Source organism: Helianthus annuus, chromosome 13, assembly GCF_002127325.2.
Source record: "Helianthus annuus cultivar XRQ/B chromosome 13, HanXRQr2.0-SUNRISE, whole genome shotgun sequence".
Classification (NCBI taxonomy): domain Eukaryota; kingdom Viridiplantae; phylum Streptophyta; class Magnoliopsida; order Asterales; family Asteraceae; genus Helianthus; species Helianthus annuus.
The window spans coordinates 117,125,000-117,147,195 of record NC_035445.2 but is presented as its reverse complement, the minus strand read 5'-3'; the positions used below and the strand labels follow the sequence as shown (position 1 = coordinate 117,147,195).

The following is a 22,196-nucleotide window of genomic DNA, read 5'->3' as shown; positions in this document are numbered from 1 at the left end:
AAGTATAGAAAAACTGTTTTAAACATGTAAAGATTCGTTTGTTAATAAAAAATACTAAACAAATGACAAAAAAATAAAAAATAAGTTGTTATCGTTATAAAGTAAGTTTATTTTGTTGGTGAAATGATAAAGTTTATAATTTTATTGTTTAAAGTCCATAACTTTTTTAAATATCCACATCATACTCATCCAATAAACTTTAATTTTAAAATTTTGGTTTTTGAAAAAGTAAAAAGTAAAAAATAGTAGGTGACTTGTAGGTACGTTTTAAACACCTTTAACTAATGTTAAATTTGATTTTTACAAATATTTAAAAAATCATATTTTTATAAAACATTTTTTATAAAAAAATAGGATGTAAAAATTTATATCTTTATTAACTTTATCTTTTTATTTAAGAAATACAAATTATTCGAAAAATCTATAATATTATATAATTATTTTTTCATATCTCGTGTCGTCTAACAGTTTTTTTTATAGAAGGCACTAATGGATATATACGAAATCCTCATGAAACATGACTGTTAAATTAAATAAGTTTAGTGTGCTTTGTAAATACAATCTTGAATTTACTCCAAACCAAGAGGTAGTTTTCATGTTTTGGCCATTCTTGGTAATCGAATTTATCTCTTTGGAAATGATCAAGTACGAACATGTAAATTATATAATACGAACATGATTAAGTACTAAAGTATATTAGGTCAATCGAGATGTAAACTATAAGTGCAATAAAATAACACAAAACATAAACTTCAAATATAAAATAAACTTTATTATTCATGTGATAGTCTATATCAAACAAAAACAACTGAAAATGAAAAAAAACATAAAAACACTTGATATATTTCATCTAAAATCTCTACTTTTTTGATCCGTTTTTCTTGTTTGTGCTCGAATCAGCAGTATCATCTAATTCATCTTCTTTCTCATCGTCCTCAGAATCATCTAAATTTATAACCTCGACCCATTTCCATTCAGAGAGTCTCTTAGATCTTTTCTTTTGATTCTCATACTTCCGATCCTTAAAAAACAAAAATTTAATAAAAAAGTTAAAAAATGATTAAATAAATTTTAAAAAAAGAACAAATATTGAATAAAAAAATTTAAAAAAGATTAAATAAATTTTAAAATTACCTCTTTACTAAATTGACGTTGAAACTTAGACTTGTATGGACTGAACATTGCACCATAAGAAATAATTTCAACACTATTATCACCATCATCCTACAATAAAACACCAAATAATAACATAACGAACTTGTTAATATGAAAGATTATAAGCGAAAATATTACTTAAAAACTAACAAAAGCTTGTTCGACAACTGCGGTGTTTAAATTGGTGTGTTGAATCTGAAAAATCAAATAAGTTAGTATTCACATAAAAGTAAATAAAAGAAAACAATTATTCATTATTGCGATATAACAAAACTTATCATAGAACCGACCTTAGATTTTTCAATATCGCATGCTTGTTTTCTCACATCAAGTGAATTCAGAACTGGCTCCATATTTTAAATCTGTTTAGCAATAGAAATGTAGAATTGTGAGTGTTTGATATGCATTTATAGTAGTCCATTAGGGTTTAGTTTTAGATTTGTCATCCATTTATTTAGGAAGTTTGTTGTAAGTTTTAAGTTTTTAAAATAAGATGCACATATCCTGTTTAGTTTGTTGTGGCATGTTTAATAGGAAGTTTGTTGTGAGTTTTATCTATACTTACTATATTAAATATGCCACAACAAACTGACTCTGTACAAGTAAAATTAGGGAATATTTTAGTTTATTAATGCCGTTCAAAATAAAAAACTTGGGTAAAAAACAAATGTTAATGTACGGTAGCTAGGTAATGGTCAAAGCTGGCTTGGGTAAAAAACAAATGTTGGCTTTAATCAATTGTACATTTACGCATCGGCTATTTGTACTTTATGAACGCACGACGAAACTAAAAAAGACAACTATCGAAACGTTTAAAAAAATGTGCCGATCGTCATGGTACCTTCGGATTTTTTTAAAACATTACGGGTTGTAAGATATCGCAGGAATACACTAAAGAATTAAAGAGGGGGGTGGGAGTGTAACTAATTACCCATAATTATGTTAAATGTCAAGGATTTAAATGTAATAGATTGAGGGACTAAAAAATAATTATGGTTTAAAAGACTACTTTACCCTCATTCTAGAGGTTTATTTATAAATAATGGGGGAAGAAGTTCTTAACTTTTAGGAATCCTTCCCTCATGTATTATAATATAGTATAGATAGGGGTTGAAGAGTGTCCCTCAACTATACAGATGGACAGTAACATTTTTTTATCTCTTCCATTCCTAACTACTTTTTATACTCATTAAATTTCAAAACACCACACACAGAATTTAATACCAACTAGGGAGAAAGCCCGTGCGATGCACGACATGCATAATAGTTATTGTTTGTTCGTGGTAAGACGTCTGACACGGCCGGTGCATAACATGTAAGACAATACGGCTACAAAGGGGCGTGCTAAAACTTTATTAAACCATGGACCATAAGTTGTTTCCTTGCAAAACTTGTCAGCCAAAAAGAAGTGAAAAAAGATGTCTTCCAAGGAAAAAACATGAAACAGAAAAAGGAAAAACGCATAAACTCTCGCACGCCTTCCTATCTTATTGGATAACACATAGACCAAAATTTAGCTAACGCATGCCACCGTCATCCCCAATCCCATCACCAGCCAACTGACTGCAGTGAAATAACGAAAAGAAAACTATTAAAAATGGTATACTATGTTTACGTATATATGCATCGAAAAGTAGTACGGGTTTTCATTACTAACACTAAGTGCAGACGGTATACCTTTCATGTGGGTCACTGTCAACTGTTTCTTCTGAATCCGAATCTGCATAAGCAGGCCTGGGAAGGAAAAGCACGAAACATTTATGTAGACGGTTATCCAAAAATAAATATGCACAATTACATTGTTTATGGAAATCAATCAATTATAGTTGAATATGCACGTGCCCCAAACTACGTGGATAAATTAAGAGTTATTATTTACTTATATGAAGCCTAGAAAGCAAAGGGGTGGCAACAATCGAAACAGAACAATGAAAATGGAAAGGTCGTTCACTTTGATGACATTTGATGGTAATATTTTCATTTCATGGCTGAAGTAAAAAATTGTTGAATATTTATTCATAGAGGTACTTATAATCTTCAGAAATGAATGTTTTAATAAACATATATGAAGAGATGACATCAGAAACAAAAACAATGGAGGAATGTAAGAACACACTGTTGTTGACCAGAAAAGTCAACTGATGTAAAAAGCCCCCAAGCTCACGTTAGTTGAGAACAAAAAACCTTCAAAGGTTTGTTTTCCAACCCTCCATTTGAGTCTCAATAGCAAGGTACATCATCTTCAAGTCCTGCAAGTGTTGTACATAAAAATATTATGAAGTTATAACGGGTCATTTTTGTAAAAATATACCTGGCAAACAGGCGGGTTGCGGTGTGTTGGGGCACGGGTCAAAACGGGTCATTTTTGTGTATAGTATTAATTCTTTCTAAATCATGGCTTGAAAATTTAAGATTCAATCACGTGTTAACAACAATAGATAAATGTAAGCAACATCTAAAGATTACTATGTAAATAGTGAAAAAGAACTGCAATTTCGTTAATATATATGCACAGATACAAACCTTGCCGACAAGTTGCACAAATGGATGACCACAACTCCACAAGCAGCAGAACTCATAACATATCACATGTATACACTTCAATAAAAATGTCGCATGTTAACTGCCAAACATGAGTGAATTATTTGAAATCATGAAAAGACAGAAATTTTAGTAAGACGTACCTCAACACCAAAACGAATTAGATAGACCATGATATTACACTGAAAAGAATTAAGAAACGCTCGTTAATATACATTCATAAACAGAGACATTTCCACGAACACCTTGGCTACACTACTCTCACAACAAAATTAATAATTCCAATCAAAATAACCATCCAAAAATGAAATTGTGGAAGGCTAATACCACAAAAAAAAAAAAACAAACAAACACAAATCATCAGAAGGAAAAAAAAATGTTGCTTGAAGAGAGAGTATGAATGCAAACGAAATGATCAATTAAGTTTAGATTGTCTTACCAGGTTTTAAGCGTCATCAAATTGCTTGAAGCTTTGAAGCACTGTTTGGTGCGATTAATTAGAAGAAAGCGAGTGTAAACCCTAGCAGTAGTTGATCGCAATTATAGAAGTTCTCTGCTAACTCATCTCTCATCTCTCTCTCTACGAATCTGGAAACGTGACGACTGGGTACTACGTGGAACACACTTCTCATCAAATCCAACCACTTTTATCTTTCAGGGGTGCGATTGAAACGGAGGGGATTGAAAAGACGAATTGAAGGAAATACGATTCAGGAGATACATTCAATGAAGGAGAGTAAGAAGGGCGATTCTCTCTCTCTCTCTCTCTAAAGAAGTTGTGGGTCAATATGTTTTGTTTTGATTGAAGAAGAAGAAGATGAATCGTATGGAATGAAATGTGATAGGGCTCTTCAACTAATGAACGATGAAGGTAGAGCAAGGGTTTCAAAGGAAATTAAGTCATTGATGGATGAAAATGATTACACTCCAAACAATTAAATCAGGGGTAATATGGGAAGAAAATGGTAAAAAGATAGACATTTGTTTTTGAGTCTCTTCATATCTCATCTTAAAATTGTTGAAAATTATTAAAAGGTAGAAAACCCAGTTTAATTAATAAGGTATATCTTAAAAAAAAACAAAAGGATAGTAGGTGTTAAAAAGTTTATAACAAACTTGATGCTAAATTGCTAATAAATTATGATTTGAATGCTATAAAGCCATGGTTTTATAGAATTATGGCTAACTGATAATTTATGTCTTTCATTGATACATAAAAACCAACAAAACCAACATAGAATTGTGTTTAACCTACAAAATACTCAATACTTTTTTTTATGGTCAATGCGATCTTTTTCTTTTTTCATTTTCTTTTTCTTTTTGTTTTGCATAATCAAGTGACATGGAACCAAAAGTTAAAATAAATCGTATATTTAAAATTTATATTACCAAACCTCTTAAGAAAATCTTTTTATATTATATTTATCCATACTATTAAATCATGAAAATCCCAAATATTGTATGTCTAACCTTTAATTCAATCAATTAATTCATTTATTATTATAAAACTTTTATTTAATTCCTTAATTTAATACAATTAATGGAAGACATAAGTGGACATAGATTCCATGGATGAAATGTCTAGATTTCCCTCAAAGTGTCTTAAAATTTTGGACAATGTCCAAGTTTAACCCCTCTAAAATGGCTTGCTTCATTTGTACATGGGGATTCAAGATTTGTACATATGGCAAAATTACGAAAAGGGTAGAAAACGCAGTTCTCTTAATATAGTATTATAGATATTTTATGATTATCCCTAAACTAATCTCATTTAGTATTGTACTATAAGCATTAAAACTTGCAATATTATTTTAAATACTGCATTTAAAACATCATAAATATTGATTTTAAAACAGAACATGTAACTAAATTTTAGATTATATATAGATATATCATGGATGTCCGAATTTTTTTTGGACGTACATGATTGTGGTCATAATAACAGTTTTTAGAGTTAATAAACTAGAATTATAAATTAAAAAATACTGTACATTTGTGATTTGTATGTATTTACTTTTTTACATTTTAGACTTCACTACCTTTGGTTAATTGTGTAATGCTTATATTTCTTTTGTATAGCTCATTAGCTCAATATATATCATCAACACTAACAAGGGGAGAAAGGCGCCAATTCCATCACACGCAAATCATTTCCCCCGCTTCCACCAGTCCCTCCATTTCCCCCACCACTCGCCGCCGTAACCGCTTCACACACACCGTACAAACATAACCACCGGTTTCACCTCTACATATACACACTATCCGATAGCAATGGAACCGCCACCGCTTTCACCTTCTCTTCCACTCGCACCACCACAACCACCACTGCAACCGCAACCACCACCACCACCATCGGTTTCATCTCTCCCTATACACTATCCGATACCAATGGAACCGCCACCGATTTCACTTTCTCTTCCACTCGCACCACCACAACCACCACCACCACCACAACAACCACTACCACCACCACCACCACCACCGCAACTTCACAATTCTTCTGTTAACGGCAACTACAAATTTCGTTGCGCTGGTTGTGGAAAGAAATCGACGGTTGGACCGGGGATGACCGAGTTTGTATGTCGTAAATGTCACTTGACGCAAGTGTTGCCGCCAGATCTGGTACGACCACCGGCACCGGTTCAAGTTCCGTGCGTTAACTGTAAGGCTATGGTTTATGTTCCTCATGGTTTAGCACGATTTGCGTGCCCTAACTGCAATACGGAAGTTGCAGCTCCTCCACCTCCTGAGGAAGTCAACGAGGTGTTTATGTTTTTTACATTCCTTCATTCTTTTTGTTTATATTTTTTATCATCTAGGTTTTCATGTTACTGTTTAGGCATATCAGGTACAAATAAAATTAACCTACAAACACACGTGAATAACTATGCTAAACATGTACGAATAACTAGACTAACTAGATTAATTATTATCACTATGGTTGTAGCGTAATTACTCTAGGTCAAAACGCTACAACTAGGTTAATAAAACTACTCTAGTTGAGTTCCTATGGTGTAAGTCTTACAAGGTGCAAATATAGGAACATTTACGAGTATGGTAATTTGTGGCTCAAAAAAATACTCTGGTTTAAATGAAAATTATTCTGGTTATTTGTACGTTTAGTATGATAAATTCTGTTTTGTATTTGATGCTAACACTATACATACTCTTTTTATACCTCTTTTTGTTAGTTGCCTTAATATGAATGTCCTATATATACACTATTTCAAATGTGCACGCTAACGTATGACCTAGTGGTCTAGTGGTATGGTGTTACACACAAGTTGTGTGTGTGTGTTCGCAAGAGTAAGGTTAGGTCATAGTTGTCGCTATGTATATGCTACATAGCAAATAGCGACAAATAGCGACCACTATTTTATAAATAGCGATACACTAGAAAAAGAATTTTGAAAATTTTTATATGTGTATCAAAATACCTTGGTATATATGCTATTTTTACATGTATATTTAACAAAAACTTATAGATCCAGCTATTTTATAGCTATATCTAATTGCTATTTACATAAAAAAGCCTAACTGTCGCTATTCACGCTATTGGTCGCTACGACCCAGATAGCGACACTTGGTCGCTTTGCTACATAGCGCGCTATAGCGGTCGCTATAGTCGCTATAGCCGCTATTGACAACTATGGGTTAGGCGTTATTTAGATGTAAAAAGCTACTTTTAAAAAATATATGCACACTAGCATGCCTGTCACACCAAAACGGGCAGAATGAGGTCATACAAACCCGTATGACCTTTTTAGACCAGAAATCTGTCATGTTATGTAGGCATTCACAGCAAACTTTTACGTCATACGGCCTGTATCACTTTTGACACAACAAACCACCACCAAGATCGGTTGGTTTTAGCATAGTTATACGGGTCTGGGTAGCAGCTTGTATAACACTTTATACTGGCTTGTAGGTGCATTTTCGCGATGCTAAACGGTCTGTATAGGGGGGTTATATGGCAAAAATGTATACGTCACATATAGGCAGTCAGTGGTGTGTGAAAAGTATGTCGGTGGTGTACATGTAACTTTGCCATATCATGATTCACAAAGAGGTCATCCATACTTTGGCTGAAAGAAGTTGTACTACGGAACTTGTTTCATTGCGATTTGCGATTATAAATATTTTACGATTTTTATCTTCTTAATGATGGGGACTAAACTATCAATGGATACAATATGGCACACTGGAATTTTCATGAGCAGAGGATGCTTGGAGATCCGAAAGTAGTTTTGTTATAATCACTGAACTGGATTCAGTCATTATAAAATGTGTCTGGATTTTCAGATCAAGTAATGAAGCACAAAATGCAGGCTACCATCCTTACTTCGGTTATAATTATATCCTAAAATGGTGTTTGTTTTTCATTACATTTTTGTTTCACCTGCTGAATTACACTGTTTCAGGTAGCTATTGAAGTGGAACGAGAAGAAGATGGTGGAGGCGTTGTGGGAGAAACATTTACCGACTATGTGAGTCTCTATGCTTCTCATGAGCTCTTCACAAAGTGATCTCTTATCACAAACCCAAAACCACTTTAATCTTTGGCTTATATCTATACTATATATGAATGCAGCGCCCACCAAAGATGTCTATCGGTCCTCCACATCCAGATCCTATTGTGGAAACCTCTTCTTTAGCTGCAGTACAACCGCCTGAACCCACATACGATCTTAAAACAAAGAATTACTTGGAAGCTACAAAAGCACTATCTTGTCTGCAGATTGAGACACTAGTTTATGCCTGCCAGGTTATATTTATAACGTAACTTTGAACTTTGAATCTATGCTGTTAAATCGGTGATATATCACCGATATAGCGGTTATCGGTTCTCATGTAAAGTATCAGTGTCAAATATCGGTCAGAATATTTGTACTGATATTATCGGCGATATTGACCGACATATCACCGGTTTTCCGGATATGAGTATCTTTCTTCTTAGTTCTACCATTCGTCTTTCTTTTTATTGCTGCCATTAGTGTTTTAAGTCTTAATTGTTAATTGTTAGTGTTTTAAGTCTTAATCAGTTACTACTTGCTACAATTGTTAGTGTTTTGCAAGTTGCAAAAGGTTAATTTGTTAATGGTAGGAGACTATACTGAATTGTTAGTGTTAAATTGCTGTGTATAAAATTTTTACATGATATTAGAATTATCAATATCCCACCGCAATAACCTATATTTCAAATATCGGTCTTTGACCAATATCTGATTTTTTACTGCATTAACTGCTTAGCTAATAAGCTATGCTTGCGTTATAATCTGTTTTTTTCTTCACAGAGACACCTTCAGCACCTTGATAATGGCACCCGGGCAGGATTCTTTATAGGAGATGGAGCTGGTGTCGGTAAAGGACGTACGGTTGCGGGGCTTATTTGGGAGAATTGGCAGCATGGGAGGAGAAAAGCACTGTAAGGGCTTTGTTGATGGTTACATATGCTTGATGTTGTTTGAGAGATATTTGATTGATATGATGGGTATGCTCTGTTTATCATGTTGGTAACACTAATTGATGATTTCAGGTGGATTTCGGTTGGGTCAGACTTAAAGTTTGATGCAAGAAGAGATTTGGATGATGTTGGAGCAACGTGTGTTAAAGGTATTGATGTGAACTTGTATGTTTGGATGAGCAATATATGTGTTGTTAAGTACGGTCTGCAACTTTCATCTCTGTCCTATGCATTGAATATTTTAGCTGGCACGAGTGATATATATATATATAGGGTCTAGCTTTTAAGATTTAGGGTTTGGCTTTTAGGGTTTATAGTTTAGATTTTACGGTTTAGCTTAGGTTTTAGCTTTAGGATTAAATTACCTACATGTATGTAGGCTATGTGTATGTAAAAATATATGGTTTATTTATGTGTATATAATACACATATGAATGTAAGAAACATAAAATTTAAAAATTTATGAACCTTAAAGCCCAAAATTTAGTGATTTAGTGTTCTTTTTGTTCTCGCAATAATTAGTGTTCTGTAATGATCCATATATATATATATATATATAGCGGAAGGTTAACGTACAATAGCCCCTTAATGTGTGACGGTACGCGACTGTGCAAAGTGAATTACGCATGTTCAATAATACATAATTATGCACGTGATTTGCATAATTACGCATGGGGGTTGGGTTAACCCTAATTATGCATGTTATTTTGGTGGTCGCGTACCGTCGCATGTTAAGAGACTTTTGTATTTTAAATTTTCAATATATATATACACACACATATATATATGTGTGTGTGTGTGTGCATGTATATATACATATGTGTGTGTATGTTTGTATGTCAGTACGCATGTGTGTGCAAGCCCAAATCATGTTATGGTCTTCTTTTCTCTTCGTCTATTGGCACACTTTGGTGACTCTTTGACTAAAAGCCTATCTTTACAAAAGGATGTATTATTCGTTTTTCTTTTTTTGCTGATCCCACTGACTAGAACATTCAAAGCTTACTCATGGTGACAGTAGTTATCATTTGCTTGTAGTGCATGCCTTGAACAAACTCTCCTATTCCAAGCTTGATTCCAAGTCTGTTGGGATTAAAGACGGTGTTGTTTTCTCGACATATAGCACTCTTATAGCTTCTACTGAGAATGGCCGCTCTCGGTTAAAGCAGCTTGTGCAGTGGTGTGGATCAGAATATGATGGGCTAATCGTATTTGATGAGGTACCAATATATGTGTATATATATATATATGTGTGTGTGTGTGTGTGTGTATATATATATATCATTATATCTTTTTACAGGTTAAGACTGTATAATTGAGTTAATATGGCTGTTTGTGCAAGCAGTTGATAACCAAATTTAACGTCCGTGAGACTATTTTGCTTGATTGTAGTGCCACAAGGCCAAAAATTTGGTTCCTGAAGTAAAAGGACAAGCAACACAAACGGGTAAAGCAGTTGTTGAACTTCAGGTATGTTTTCTCATCAATTCATGAAAGCACCTGCTGTTTTTATTTATAGAAGATCTTGCAACTGTTATTTGTTATTATTGGGAATGAATTTTTTTGTTGTCTATGGGGCTGTTATGGCATCATCCGTATTTTTAAATGGAAAAATTAATGAGTTGTTATGCTAAAGAGAGGGCGTAACTAGATACCAATTACCTCAGAGAAAATAAAAGAAGTTTTAGAAGATTTTGTTTTTAATGATAATCTCGATGTGAGGACTTGTATGTTTATTCAAGCTTGCTATTTAAAAGTTAAGGTATTTAAAATGGGACATAAATTATGTGATTTATTTAGTGTATGCACGATAATTAATTTTCAGGTATATATAGTTGAACTAATATCTTTGCATAATTTAACGATATAATCTAATCGAATTCCCAAAGCAATAAACATACATAAATAACGTTGCATTTATGATATTACATCATGTAGTGATACTGTTTTTTTAAGGTTCTATTCTTCTAAGATCTCTGTTTCTGCTCATTTTGACTTTTTTTTCTAGCTTTATTTGGTGCACATTGCCTCTTGAACTAATATCTTTGCATGATTATTGATATAAAGATATAATCATTTATGCTCAATCATAACAGGCGCGGCTTCCGGAAGCACGCGTTGTTTATTGTTCTGCAACTGGTGCATCAGAACCCAGAAATCTGGGTTATATGGTCCGGCTTGGTCTTTGGGGAGCTGGAACTTCTTTTGTGGATTTTACTGAATTTCTAGGTACACATATTTCTTTTTTTTTGGGAAGTGATTGTTTCACCCCTTTTCATATAATCATATATAATATAAAATCTTGATGCAGATGCTATGAACAAAGGAGGAGTGGGGGCACTTGAACTTGTTGCAATGGACATGAAAGCAAGGTTGGCAGTTATCATATATCATAGACAGCTTTTGTAACCGATTACCGTACCAATTAGGTTATTTTACATTTCAGAGGGATGTATGTATGTCGCACTCTGAGCTATAAAGGATCTGAGTTTGAAGTTGTTGAGGTTCCACTGGAGGCTAAAATGACGGTACTGCAGTTTTTGTGTCTTTACATGTAAAATATCTATCTATTGATATTTGATGATCTGCAGGAGATATACAAAAAAGCTGCTGAATTTTGGGCTGATTTGAGGGTGGAATTGCTATCTGCAAGTGAACTTGTTTTTGAGGAGAAGGCTAAGTCAGCTATGCGGTGGAGACTATACTGGGGAAGCCATCAGGTTTGGCAGCTCAAATTTGTTTTACATTCATATGTGTACCGTGTACTGGAATGTTTCCTTGCTTACTTTTTTGTTTATATGTTTTGTTGCTTCTGTTATATTGTAGCGTTTCTTTAGGTCTGTATGCATGTCAGCAAAGGTGCCTGCTGTTGTAAGCCTTACTAAGCAGGCGTTAATAGAAAACAAGTGCGTGGTCATTGGTCTTCAGAGCACCGGGGAGGCAAGAACAGAGGATGCAGTAACAAAATATGTGAGTTTTCTTTTGCGGTGTGAGGTTTAATGGGGAACACTAAAAAATGGGGAACCGAGGGAAACCGACTCAAAGGAATTTGATTCATTCCAGCTGTATTGGAACCGACTCGTCGAACCCTATAATATATATATATATTTAGGGTTTAGCTTTTAGGGTTTGACTTTTAGGGTTTGGGGTTTTAGTCTTATGGTTTAGCTTTAGGGTTTATCATTTTAGGGTTTAGGGTTTACTCTTTAGCTTTTAGGGTTAAGATTTTACGGTTTAGCTTAGGTTTTATTCTTATAGTTTACCTTTAGGGCTTTCCCACTTTTTTAGTGTTCCCCATTGAACCCAACCCTTATTTTGCATATTAAATTAAAAATGCATGTGTTCTGATTTTTCGTTTATTTTTTGGAAGGGGACTGAACTTGATGATTTTATTTCTGGACCTCGTGAGCTGTTACTTAAATTTGTTGAAGAAAACTATCCTCTACCTGACAAGCCTCAATCTCCGCCAGGTGTTCATTACTTCATTAGCTCATGTGATGAGGAATTTGTAATTTTATTTTTTTCAAGTTTACTAATATGATTTGCATTTTATATTATTATTCAACTAGTTGAAGATAATGTGAAGGAACTTCAGCGTAAGAGGCACTCAGCAAATCCTGATGTTTCATTTAAAGGGAGGGTTAGGAAAGCTGTAAAACGGGAACCTGCAAGTGAGGATGAGAGCGGTGAAGAGTCAGAATGGGAACCTCCAAGTGACGATGAGACTGCTGAAGAGTCAGATTGTAAGTTTTTATATTCATTGATGTGTATTCTTTTCATTGAACAAGTAAAATTTCAAATGCGGTTTCTTAACTAAGGCTATTTCTAATTGTTGTTCAACCACGTAGCTGATTCTGACTATGCATCTGAGAAATCTGATGCTGAATCTGTGGACCGCTCTCACGCAAGACATCCGTATTCAGCAGAATTACTAAAAAGGTGTGATTATATAATTTATTTGCTGTTTATGTCGCTTTAATTGTGTTACCAAATGCTGTGTGGTGGAATGTGTTAGATATGAAACTGCCGTAGAGCATAAGTCAAAGCTTTTGGACACAATTCGTACTTTTGACCTTCCAAACAATCCATTGGATGAACTCATTGATCAGGTATCTATTAACTGAGGTTCTGCCATACAAATGTCTATATATGTGTGTGTGTTATCATGAATATTTCTCAATATCTATTTTTCAAATGATTGCAGCTTGGAGGCCCTGATAATGTTGCAGAAATAACAGGAAGACGAGGTATGCTTGTTAGGGCCTCCAATGGAAAAGGAGTCACTTATCAGTTCCGTAACACGTAAGTTTATGCTTGATTTCTATTGTTAGCATAATATTTAGTTTTTGTATTCAGCAGCTGATGCACTCTCTTATATCCATTCAGAAAGGATGTAACTACGGAAATGGTCAACATGCATGAAAAACGACTTTTCATGGACGGTAAGAAACTGGTTGCTATTATTTCTGAAGCTGGATCAGCAGGCGTTTCTTTGCAGGCTGATAGAAGAGCACTAAACCAGGTAAATACACGAAAGGACCTACATTATAAATAAGATCAACTTCAACATCTTTTAATGTTTTGTAACAGAAAAGAAGGGTCCATGTAACTTTAGAACTACCTTGGAGTGCTGATCGTGCAATACAGCAATTTGGGAGGACTCACCGTTCAAATCAAACGTCTGCACCTGAGTACAGGTAAGATATGTCAATCTGTTTACTATATTATAACTTACTTATAGAGGTGCTCAAAAGAATCTGGATCTGAATCCGAAATATCTGAAAATCCATATCCGAAATATCGGATATCCGAAAATTGTATAATCCGAATTTTCGGATTCGGATGTGGATTTTTAAAATGTTTGGATAATCAGATTATCCGATATCCGAAAACTAAAATAAATAGTAAATAGATATTATATGAGGAACTATGTTTAGTTTAAAAATAGTAAATAATCGGACTCAGATGTGGATTTATGAACATCGTTTTGTCTCCAGTGTTGGAAAGTTGAAAAATCGAATACAAGTTTAGTTTTACCCTATGCACGATACAATTTTTTATTTTAACTTCTATAAATTTGGATATCCGTTTAAATATCCGAATCCGTATCCGAAATTTCGGATATGGGGGGGGGGGGCGAAAACGTATATACCCACAAATTTCTATACGAAAACTACATATATAACACTCCCCGCCCCTCTTATCCTTCGCCCATGGGTATCATGCTACGGCTATATCAAGTTTTCATTTTATTGTAAAAATCACTTCTTAGGTTACTGTTTACAAATCTTGGAGGTGAACGGCGATTTGCTTCCGTTGTAGCAAAGCGACTAGCGTCACTTGGAGCTTTGACACAGGGTGATCGACGGTAAATTTGTTCTTTAATATAACAAAGATTAACATTGTAATAGTATAGTTTAACTGTTTAAGATAAGTATTCATTAGTTGGCATTTCTATTATAGGGCTGGACCATCTCTTAGCGCCTTTAATTATGATAGTTTGTATGGGAAACATGCGTTGTATAAGATGTATAGCGGAATTATGGAACAGGTTATATCTTATCTTCTTTGACCTTTTTTTTCTGTTCTTTCTATTTCTCCTGATGTGGGTCCCCTTTCAACCAACGATAACTTTATTTCTCAGGATTCTTTTCCAGTTGTGCCACCAAACTGTTCATTCGAAAATCCCCATACAATCCAAGATTTTATTGAAACGGCCAAAGCTGCTCTTGTTTCTATTGGCATTATTAGGGATACAGTTGTTGATGGTATTTTTTTGCAACACACTTGTCGGTTAGCTATTTTTTTATACCATTAATTTGTAGTTTTATTACAATAATATATTGTTACGTTAATTTGTACAGAAAATGGCAAGGTTTCTCGGAAGCTTCGTGGCCGCATAGCTGATCCAGATTGGAATGATGTTGGACGTTTTCTGAATCGGCTTTTAGGATTACCACCAGAGATCCAAAACAGGTTATGCCTTTTAATATTTAACTAGCGGGTTCGAAACATAGATAAAAATAAGCAAAGGTCTAAATAGTAACTATATTAAAGTGTAAGTGTAAATAATGAAAATTATAAAAAAGGAAACTTTATTAAAGTTGAGGGGCTATGTATGTCATTACCAAAGTTGAAGGGCCAAAGTTGTTGATGTTGACAAAAGTTGAGGAGCTAAACATGTCACTATTAAAGTTGAGGGTCTAAACATGTCATTATTAAAGTTGAGGGGCTAAGTATGTCATTACCAAATTTGAGGGGCCAAATATGTCATTACCAAAGTTGGGGGACGAAAGTTGGTTGATGTTGACAAAAATTGAGAGGCTAAACGTAGTATTATTAAAGTTGAGGGGCTCAATATGTCATTACCAAAGTTGAGTGGCCAAAGTTGGTTGATGCCAAAGTTTAGGGGCTAAAGTTGGTTTATGTTGACAAAATGGTATAGAATTTCTGTTTCCCCAATTTCCAGTATGATGCTTAATATCAAATTATTATTTGCAGGCTTTTTGAATTGTTTGTTAGCACCTTTGATCATCTTCTTAACAAGGCACGTCTCGAAGGACATTTAGATACCGGCATTGTTGATTTCAAAGCTAACACTATCGAGCTACAAGGAACTCCAAAGGTTATACTTCTTATATAGTTATAATTTGTACAGTGTAACATATATACAGTGTTAACTGTGAACTTCCATCTTTTTGGCAGATTGTTCATACTGATCATATGTCTGGGTCGTCCACCGTACTATACACTTTTGTTATGGATCGTGGTATTACCTGGGAGGTACGGTTTTTATTCACTGGGCTTCAGTGTTGGTTAAAAAAATACTTTGTATTTTATTAAGCCTGTGACATTTTCATGTTTTTTAGGCCGCATCTGCTTTGCTTAATGAGAAACAAAAAGACGTGTCGGGTTCGTCTGCTAGCGGGTTTTATGAGTCTAAGAGAGAATGGCTTGGGAGAAGACACTTTCTTTTGGCAATTGAAAGGTATCAACGTTCTGACCACCATCTTCATCTTCGTAGTCAAAAGCGCAAAACGCACTAGATACAAATATGCGCAATAATAAAAAATTAAAAGTAATATATTGTTCTTCACTGAGACGAGTTCCTCTGTCTTTCAGCTCTCCTGGAACATTCAAGATATTTCGTCCTGCTACTGGAGAAACGACCCGGTAGAAAAATTCAAAACCTCCTTCCCTTCATTATATATGTGTGTCTATATTTATATAGGATCAGGTTTAATTGAGAACCTCCCTTGAGTTGTGAGAACCGTGAGGATTCCCACTTCCTGTGTGAGTTTTTCAACCAAATTTTGCACAAAGGTAGATTAACACCTAACAAAGACACATTTGAAAAAAAAATCCGAAAAAAATTTACGAGCCGGTTTTTTTTTCGACATGTAAGTTTCAATTACGGTGCTTAAATCACTGTAGAGAAAATGTTTTAGTGATTCTGCCCCCTCGTAAAAAGTGCCCTCTGATTTTTTTTTTCTGGAAAGGTATTTTTTTTTTTAATTTTTTGGTAAAAAATTGAAAAAAATTTTTGGAAGTAGTTCTTGTGGTTCTCACAACTCAATTTAGTTCCTATATTATATATATATTTTGTAATGGTTCGGTGTCCATTTTTTTGTCTCGACTTGCAGGGAAATGCCCATAACCGAGCTGAAGGACAAGTACAGAAAGCCGAAGTCATTAGAAAAGGTGCAACGTGAATGGGAGGACGAATATGAAGTTTCATCCAAGCAGGTATAACATACGGTTTATGTAGTATAAATGCATAATCCCAACTTAATTATATAAATCATGTGACTAGTTTATTTATTAACGAACTATTTGCTGACCTGGCAGTGCATGCATGGTCCAAAGTGTAAGATTAGAAGCTTTTGTACAGTTGGCAAAAGAATACAAGAAGTAAATTTACTTGGTGGCTTGATTCTTCCTATCTGGGGAACAATCTCAAAGGCCCTATCCAAACAGGTATACAAGGTTTTTTTTTTCACGAATTGGTGTGATTCGGTAGTTATATAACGATAAGTTTAAAATTTATATTGAATACAGTCCCGCAAAGCCCATCAACGACTGCGTGTTGTGGGCATTGAGACAACAACCGATAATGAAAGAGTTGTTGGACTTCTTGTTCCCAATGCAGCAGTAGAATCCGTACTTAAAGGTCTCTCTCTCTCTCTTACACACACACACACACTTGATGACATGGCTATGAACGCTTACCTTTATTTATGACAGATTTAGGCATCTAGCATGGGTTCAAGATATCGATGACTAACATAGAATTCAGTTGCTACGCCATTTTGTTGATATCAATGATGCATAATAGTAATGATACTCAAACAGGAAAGTCTTTTGGAGTATGTTTTGATCTTCTACCTGGTCTCAGTTTTGTAACTATATTTTAGTGATCGGGGATTACTAATTATAGTAATGATACCCAAACAGGAAGTCTTTTGCAGTATGTTTGATCTTCTGCCCATTGGTTTTGTACCCCGGTCTCAGTCTTTTTGTAACTATGTTCTAGCGATCGGGAATTACTGTTTATACTAATGATATCCAAACAGAAAAGTCTTTTGCAATATGTTTGATTTTTTGCCCAATTGTTTTGTACCACTCTCAGTATTTTGATCAGGAATTCCAAACAAAGCCACATGCTTGTAAAACTGTGGAATTAAATCCACAAGTCTTCTCATAAAAATTGTTAATTATGATGAAGTTATTGACTAATATTAATAGAAAATATAAATTGAAGTAACGCTTTCGTTCACAGTGATCATGGTCTGTCTGGTTCAGCTTGTTTGATAGAAAATGTTATGGAAATAACATTTTTATTCTAACTGGCCGGGTTTGATTGTTTAACGGTTTGAACCGATTTCTTTTACAAAATTGTTCATTTGAGTATTATATTTAAATGGTAAAGATTGTTTTGAGTATGATACATAACTATACTTGTAAAATTTCAAAATGAAAATAAAAATAGAAAACACACAGGTATATAAAAAGTTAAAAGCGCTAGGCTTTACATGGCCAGTTCCAAGTTCCAAATCAACGTCAAAGGGTTAATATGCCAAACCACCAAAACCAAACTGTGTAACAAACGATATAAATCTCAAATCGGCTGATTTGCCTTGCATACAGTTTCGATAACAACTGCCTCTATTTTCTATTTTTATCCACTTATTCTGAATTTAAGAAGGTCAAGAATTTAGTTTCCTCATATAAAAGATAAAACAGAAGCAAAATACACAATGAAAACCATCAATTGATATCATCTTCAGGTACATCATAAACTTTCTTCTTTCTTGTTGCAAGTTCATCAATCATCATAAACTCGATAAATTACAGAACATTCTGATAAAAGTGTAATCTCACCAGATCTTCCCTTCTTCATTTGTCGGCTTGAGAGGGGTTGACGGGTTGAACTCTGATGTATGGATTTCTGGTTAAGGTTTCCCCCTTCAAAGCAGCAACGTACCTATCATTCGTATCTTCCTTCCTCTGCAGCTCCCCGAGGAACTCTCCCAGCCTCTCTTTGTTCACTTTTCCCATCAACTGTTTCACATACAAATTCATGTTGTTATATGCTCTAATCAACGATTGTCTAATCTCAAGTACACGATGAATTCTCTAAACCCTAAGCTTGGTTTTAAGAAGTGCGCCTGGGTCGTGAAGTGATCTGGAAAACACCCCTCATGCGCATTTGGGTCAAAACTTTGGTATGTAGGAGCCTTAATATGTAAAACAAGTAAACAACCAAAGCGCTGAAGAAATCAAGAAAAGGTTTATTGATTAAAAAAACTAATATGTAAAAGAATGAGAGAGAGAGAGAGAGAGAGAGAGAGAGAGAGAGAGAGAGAGAGAGAGAGATGTAGCTTCTGGTAGTACGTAAAGCTTATTTAGTTATACACAGAGCCACGCCTCCCTAAGTAGTCAAAGTCTCAAGGCGCAAACCAGTTGCCTAGGCACAAGACACTTACAAAGCGAGGGCTCAAGGCAAAATAAAGCAAGGCGTTATTGCTGCGCCTAGGCGAGTGCCTTTGACTACATAACACCTCGTGTACGTGAAGCTCTCGCATCAACTTTCGGGATCTAAACTAAAGGCCTCGGATCACTTTGCAATTTCTTAAACCAAGCCCTAAATTTAAGCAGACCAACTTCTAAGGGTGTACGGGGTGTAAGAGTGGAATGCATTCGGTGACCCCATTCACCTAAGGGGAACACCGCCGCCATCCCTTAGGTGAGTGGGTGAGGGGAGTGAAATGGGTGGGGGTTCACCGAAGAGAGGGGAGGAGAGAGGGAGAGCTTGACCAATCAATGCTTTTCTTTTTTTTTTTTTTTTTTTTTTTTTTTTTTTTTTTTTTTAAAACCAATTCACCTAAGAGGGGAGTGCCGCCATCAATTTAGGGTGTTAGGGGAGTTTAAGAGGGGAGTTGACGTGGCACACGAGGATTGGTTGGGCGTAAGAGAGGGGACTCACATCTTAGGTGAGCACCCCTTACACCCTTATCTTCTAATAATTAACCCCTAAACCCTAAATTATCACATTCTAATCATAAAGATATCCTATAATTAGCAAACATCAAATCAAGTAAACAGAATATAACCTAACTAACACTCACAAATCAAATCAAGTAAACAGGATATAACCTAACTAGCACATCAAATCAATTGAAATATGTACTAACTAGGGTATCGGGGCGAGCATCACGACGGAGCTGTGCTTCGAGCTGATCGTTGCGTGAATTGGTGAACTGCATGACGTAATAGCCGACGACACCGGGGACCACCGCACAGACGGTGGCGAAACCGAAGAAAAAGGGCTTGGAGTCTCGTGTTTTCCTCACTAGCCATCGCCATGCGGAGCTTTTCTCCCACAGTATCGACATTTCTTCAATGGAAATGGAAATGGAGTCGGTGGAACGGGGATTTAGAAGTTTGTACTTTGGGTTCGAGATGTCAAAGACCAAACTACAAGGAGTATTTGTGTAATTTAAACCCCTTTTGGTTACAAGCTTACGTAGATGCGAAGGTCAACTCATAATATAGTTAGTGGAACTAACGCTAATTAAGTTGAAAGAAAGTGAAAGTTCTAGCTAAATGTGGAAAGTACCAAACCGCAGGGGCTAAAACTGTAATTTTACTTAACTTATCTAAATTCCTGCAAGTTTATGTTGAAGGGAGTTGGTTTGTCACATGGTGTGATTATAAGGTTAAATATGGATGGAAGTGGAGGTGTTGGTTGTAATTAACCAAAAACCTAAATTAGAGAGACCAAAGGTGATAAATGGGGAAACTTTATTAAAAATATGGATATGTGTGTGTCGACATATGCAAAGGAAAAGAATGGGGTGGGGGTTCTCTCAAACAACTCCATTCCTTAAAATGATGATGAAATTGATCCCTAGTCTATTGCATGGAATGAAATCCTTCACCATCTAGCCCTAATTAATGAGCATGAGGTGAGTTGTAGAATCTTCAAAGATGAAGATGTATGTTAGATGGTTTTTGATTGTGGGAGTCTTGTATGAAATTATGGTAATTCTATGTGAATTAAGTAGGAATTATGTTTGAAATTTGTTATTTGGGCATGTGTGAATGTAAGATTTGTAAGAATTAGAGAATCGAAGGAAGAACTTGTGTGGGTTATGTGGGTGTTGAAAATGGGGGATGAACCATAGCAATTTTTTTGGTTAAATGGGATGTAGTAACTAGGGATGACAATGGTTCGGGTTCGGGCTGGGTATTGGTAATCTCATACCCATACTCGGTTGTAAAATCGTGTCCCATATCCGGCTCAATAGCCGTCGGGTATTTCTCGGGTGTCCCATATCCGACTCAATAGCCGTCGGGTATTTCTCGGGTATCAGATATACCCATTAGTTTGTTAGAAGATATCCGTTGGGACTTGCAAACACATTTTCTTTACTATTATAACTATTATACATTAAAAATATACATTACATACATAAGCTACGCCTGAGGGCTACTGGAAAATGCTGAAATCTTCAGTCTTTTTGCGTTTCAAGCTTTTCTACCTTCATTCGAGCTTCCAAAACTTCGTGTTTAACCTTCCAATCTTGTTTGCTTGGCATGAAACACAAGTTTGGTTATAGTAACTTGATGAAGAAGGATGAAATGTCAATTAAGGTATTATGTATGTATGCATGTGTGTAGGGGATTTATATGTACGCATGTGGATGGCACTGTTGAGTGTGAAGGCCACTTGATCAAGTGGAGATTAGAAAATCCTTTCTTATCAAAAGGATAAGAGGATAAGGGGACATGGGTCTGTGACCCATTATTCACAGATCTTGTTTTCTTCACTTTCCTCTTTCATCCAATCTTATATAAGAGATTGTTTTGTATTTGAAATACTTGTACCAAGCTTAATAACAAATACTCCTAGTTACCACAGTGGATGTAGGTCAGAATCGACCGAACCACTATAAATCTTTGTGTTCTTCAACAGAAAATTGCGGGTGTGTGTGAGTTCTGTGTTCGTTTGTGTATCCTGATCCTAACAACTGGTATAAGAGCTCAGGCTCTTGTTGTTAAAACGAACAGAAACCGAACAGATCGAACAGAAATCGATCAGATTCGAACAGAAACGAAGGTGTAGAAGAAGGAGATACCTGAAGGTGCAGAAATCTGAACTAGGGTTCCGATTTGCATCAGTTTCAGCCGGTCCTTTCACGCCAGTTCCCTCTGTTCAGGTCCGCAGTCACTGTTCAGGGTTCTGAACCAGCAACCGTCGCCGCTCAGGTGAATCATAGCAGTGATTCCGAAGCCGCCGGGTTTCTGATCAGAAAACCGCCGTCACCACAGCCGTCAGAACCGCCGACAGTTCCGCCAGCCTCCATCTGTTCAGCGCCGCCGCCGCTGTCTAGGGTTCCGATTGAACCCAGTCTTGCTCTTGTTTGAAACACAAACAAAGAGAAGAAGGAGAAGAAGAAGTGGAGAGCAGAGTTTTTTTTGTGTTCTGGTGGAATTGGGGAAGAAGGAGCGTGTTTTATTTGGTGGAGAATTA

General features: G+C 35.5%; 2 protein-coding genes and 1 long non-coding RNA gene across 4 annotated transcripts; 1 reads left to right on the top strand and 2 right to left on the bottom strand.

Moving 5' to 3' along the window:
* Positions 1-2,536: 2,536 nt before the first annotated feature.
* On the bottom strand, positions 2,537-4,590 carry LOC110899047. Its single transcript, XR_002569882.2, has 5 exons — positions 4,136-4,590; positions 3,840-3,878; positions 3,679-3,753; positions 2,833-3,404; positions 2,537-2,718 (listed from the first exon to the last, which is right to left on the bottom strand). It is a non-coding gene; the product is annotated as an uncharacterized LOC110899047 (long non-coding RNA).
* Positions 4,591-5,796: 1,206 nt separating this feature from the next.
* Positions 5,797-17,766, top strand: LOC110899045 (protein FORGETTER 1). 2 transcript variants are annotated; one of them, XM_022145912.2, is made up of 31 exons: positions 5,797-6,459; positions 8,118-8,183; positions 8,288-8,461; positions 8,991-9,121; positions 9,233-9,309; positions 10,199-10,380; positions 10,553-10,630; positions 11,257-11,389; positions 11,472-11,532; positions 11,607-11,688; positions 11,752-11,880; positions 11,987-12,130; positions 12,531-12,630; positions 12,730-12,903; positions 13,009-13,099; positions 13,176-13,269; positions 13,365-13,462; positions 13,547-13,682; positions 13,751-13,857; positions 14,433-14,528; positions 14,624-14,711; positions 14,805-14,928; positions 15,025-15,136; positions 15,662-15,785; positions 15,866-15,943; positions 16,030-16,148; positions 16,283-16,333; positions 16,804-16,906; positions 17,009-17,137; positions 17,219-17,330; positions 17,405-17,766. In XM_022145912.2, the coding sequence occupies exons 1-31, from the start codon at positions 5,968-5,970 to the stop codon at positions 17,416-17,418; spliced, it is 3,699 nt and encodes a 1,232-aa protein (XP_022001604.1). In that variant the 5' UTR covers positions 5,797-5,967; the 3' UTR covers positions 17,419-17,766. The 2 variants fall into 2 exon arrangements, with proteins under 2 accessions (XP_022001604.1, XP_022001605.1); XM_022145913.2 differs by having other exon boundaries at positions 12,736-12,903; positions 17,405-17,646.
* A 494-nt stretch (positions 17,767-18,260) lies between these two features.
* On the bottom strand, positions 18,261-20,173 carry LOC110899046. Its single transcript, XM_022145914.2, has 2 exons — positions 19,855-20,173; positions 18,261-18,721 (listed from the first exon to the last, which is right to left on the bottom strand). The coding sequence occupies exons 1-2, from the start codon at positions 20,053-20,055 to the stop codon at positions 18,557-18,559; spliced, it is 366 nt and encodes a 121-aa protein (XP_022001606.1). The 5' UTR covers positions 20,056-20,173; the 3' UTR covers positions 18,261-18,556.
* Between the last annotated feature and the right edge of the window lie 2,023 nt (positions 20,174-22,196).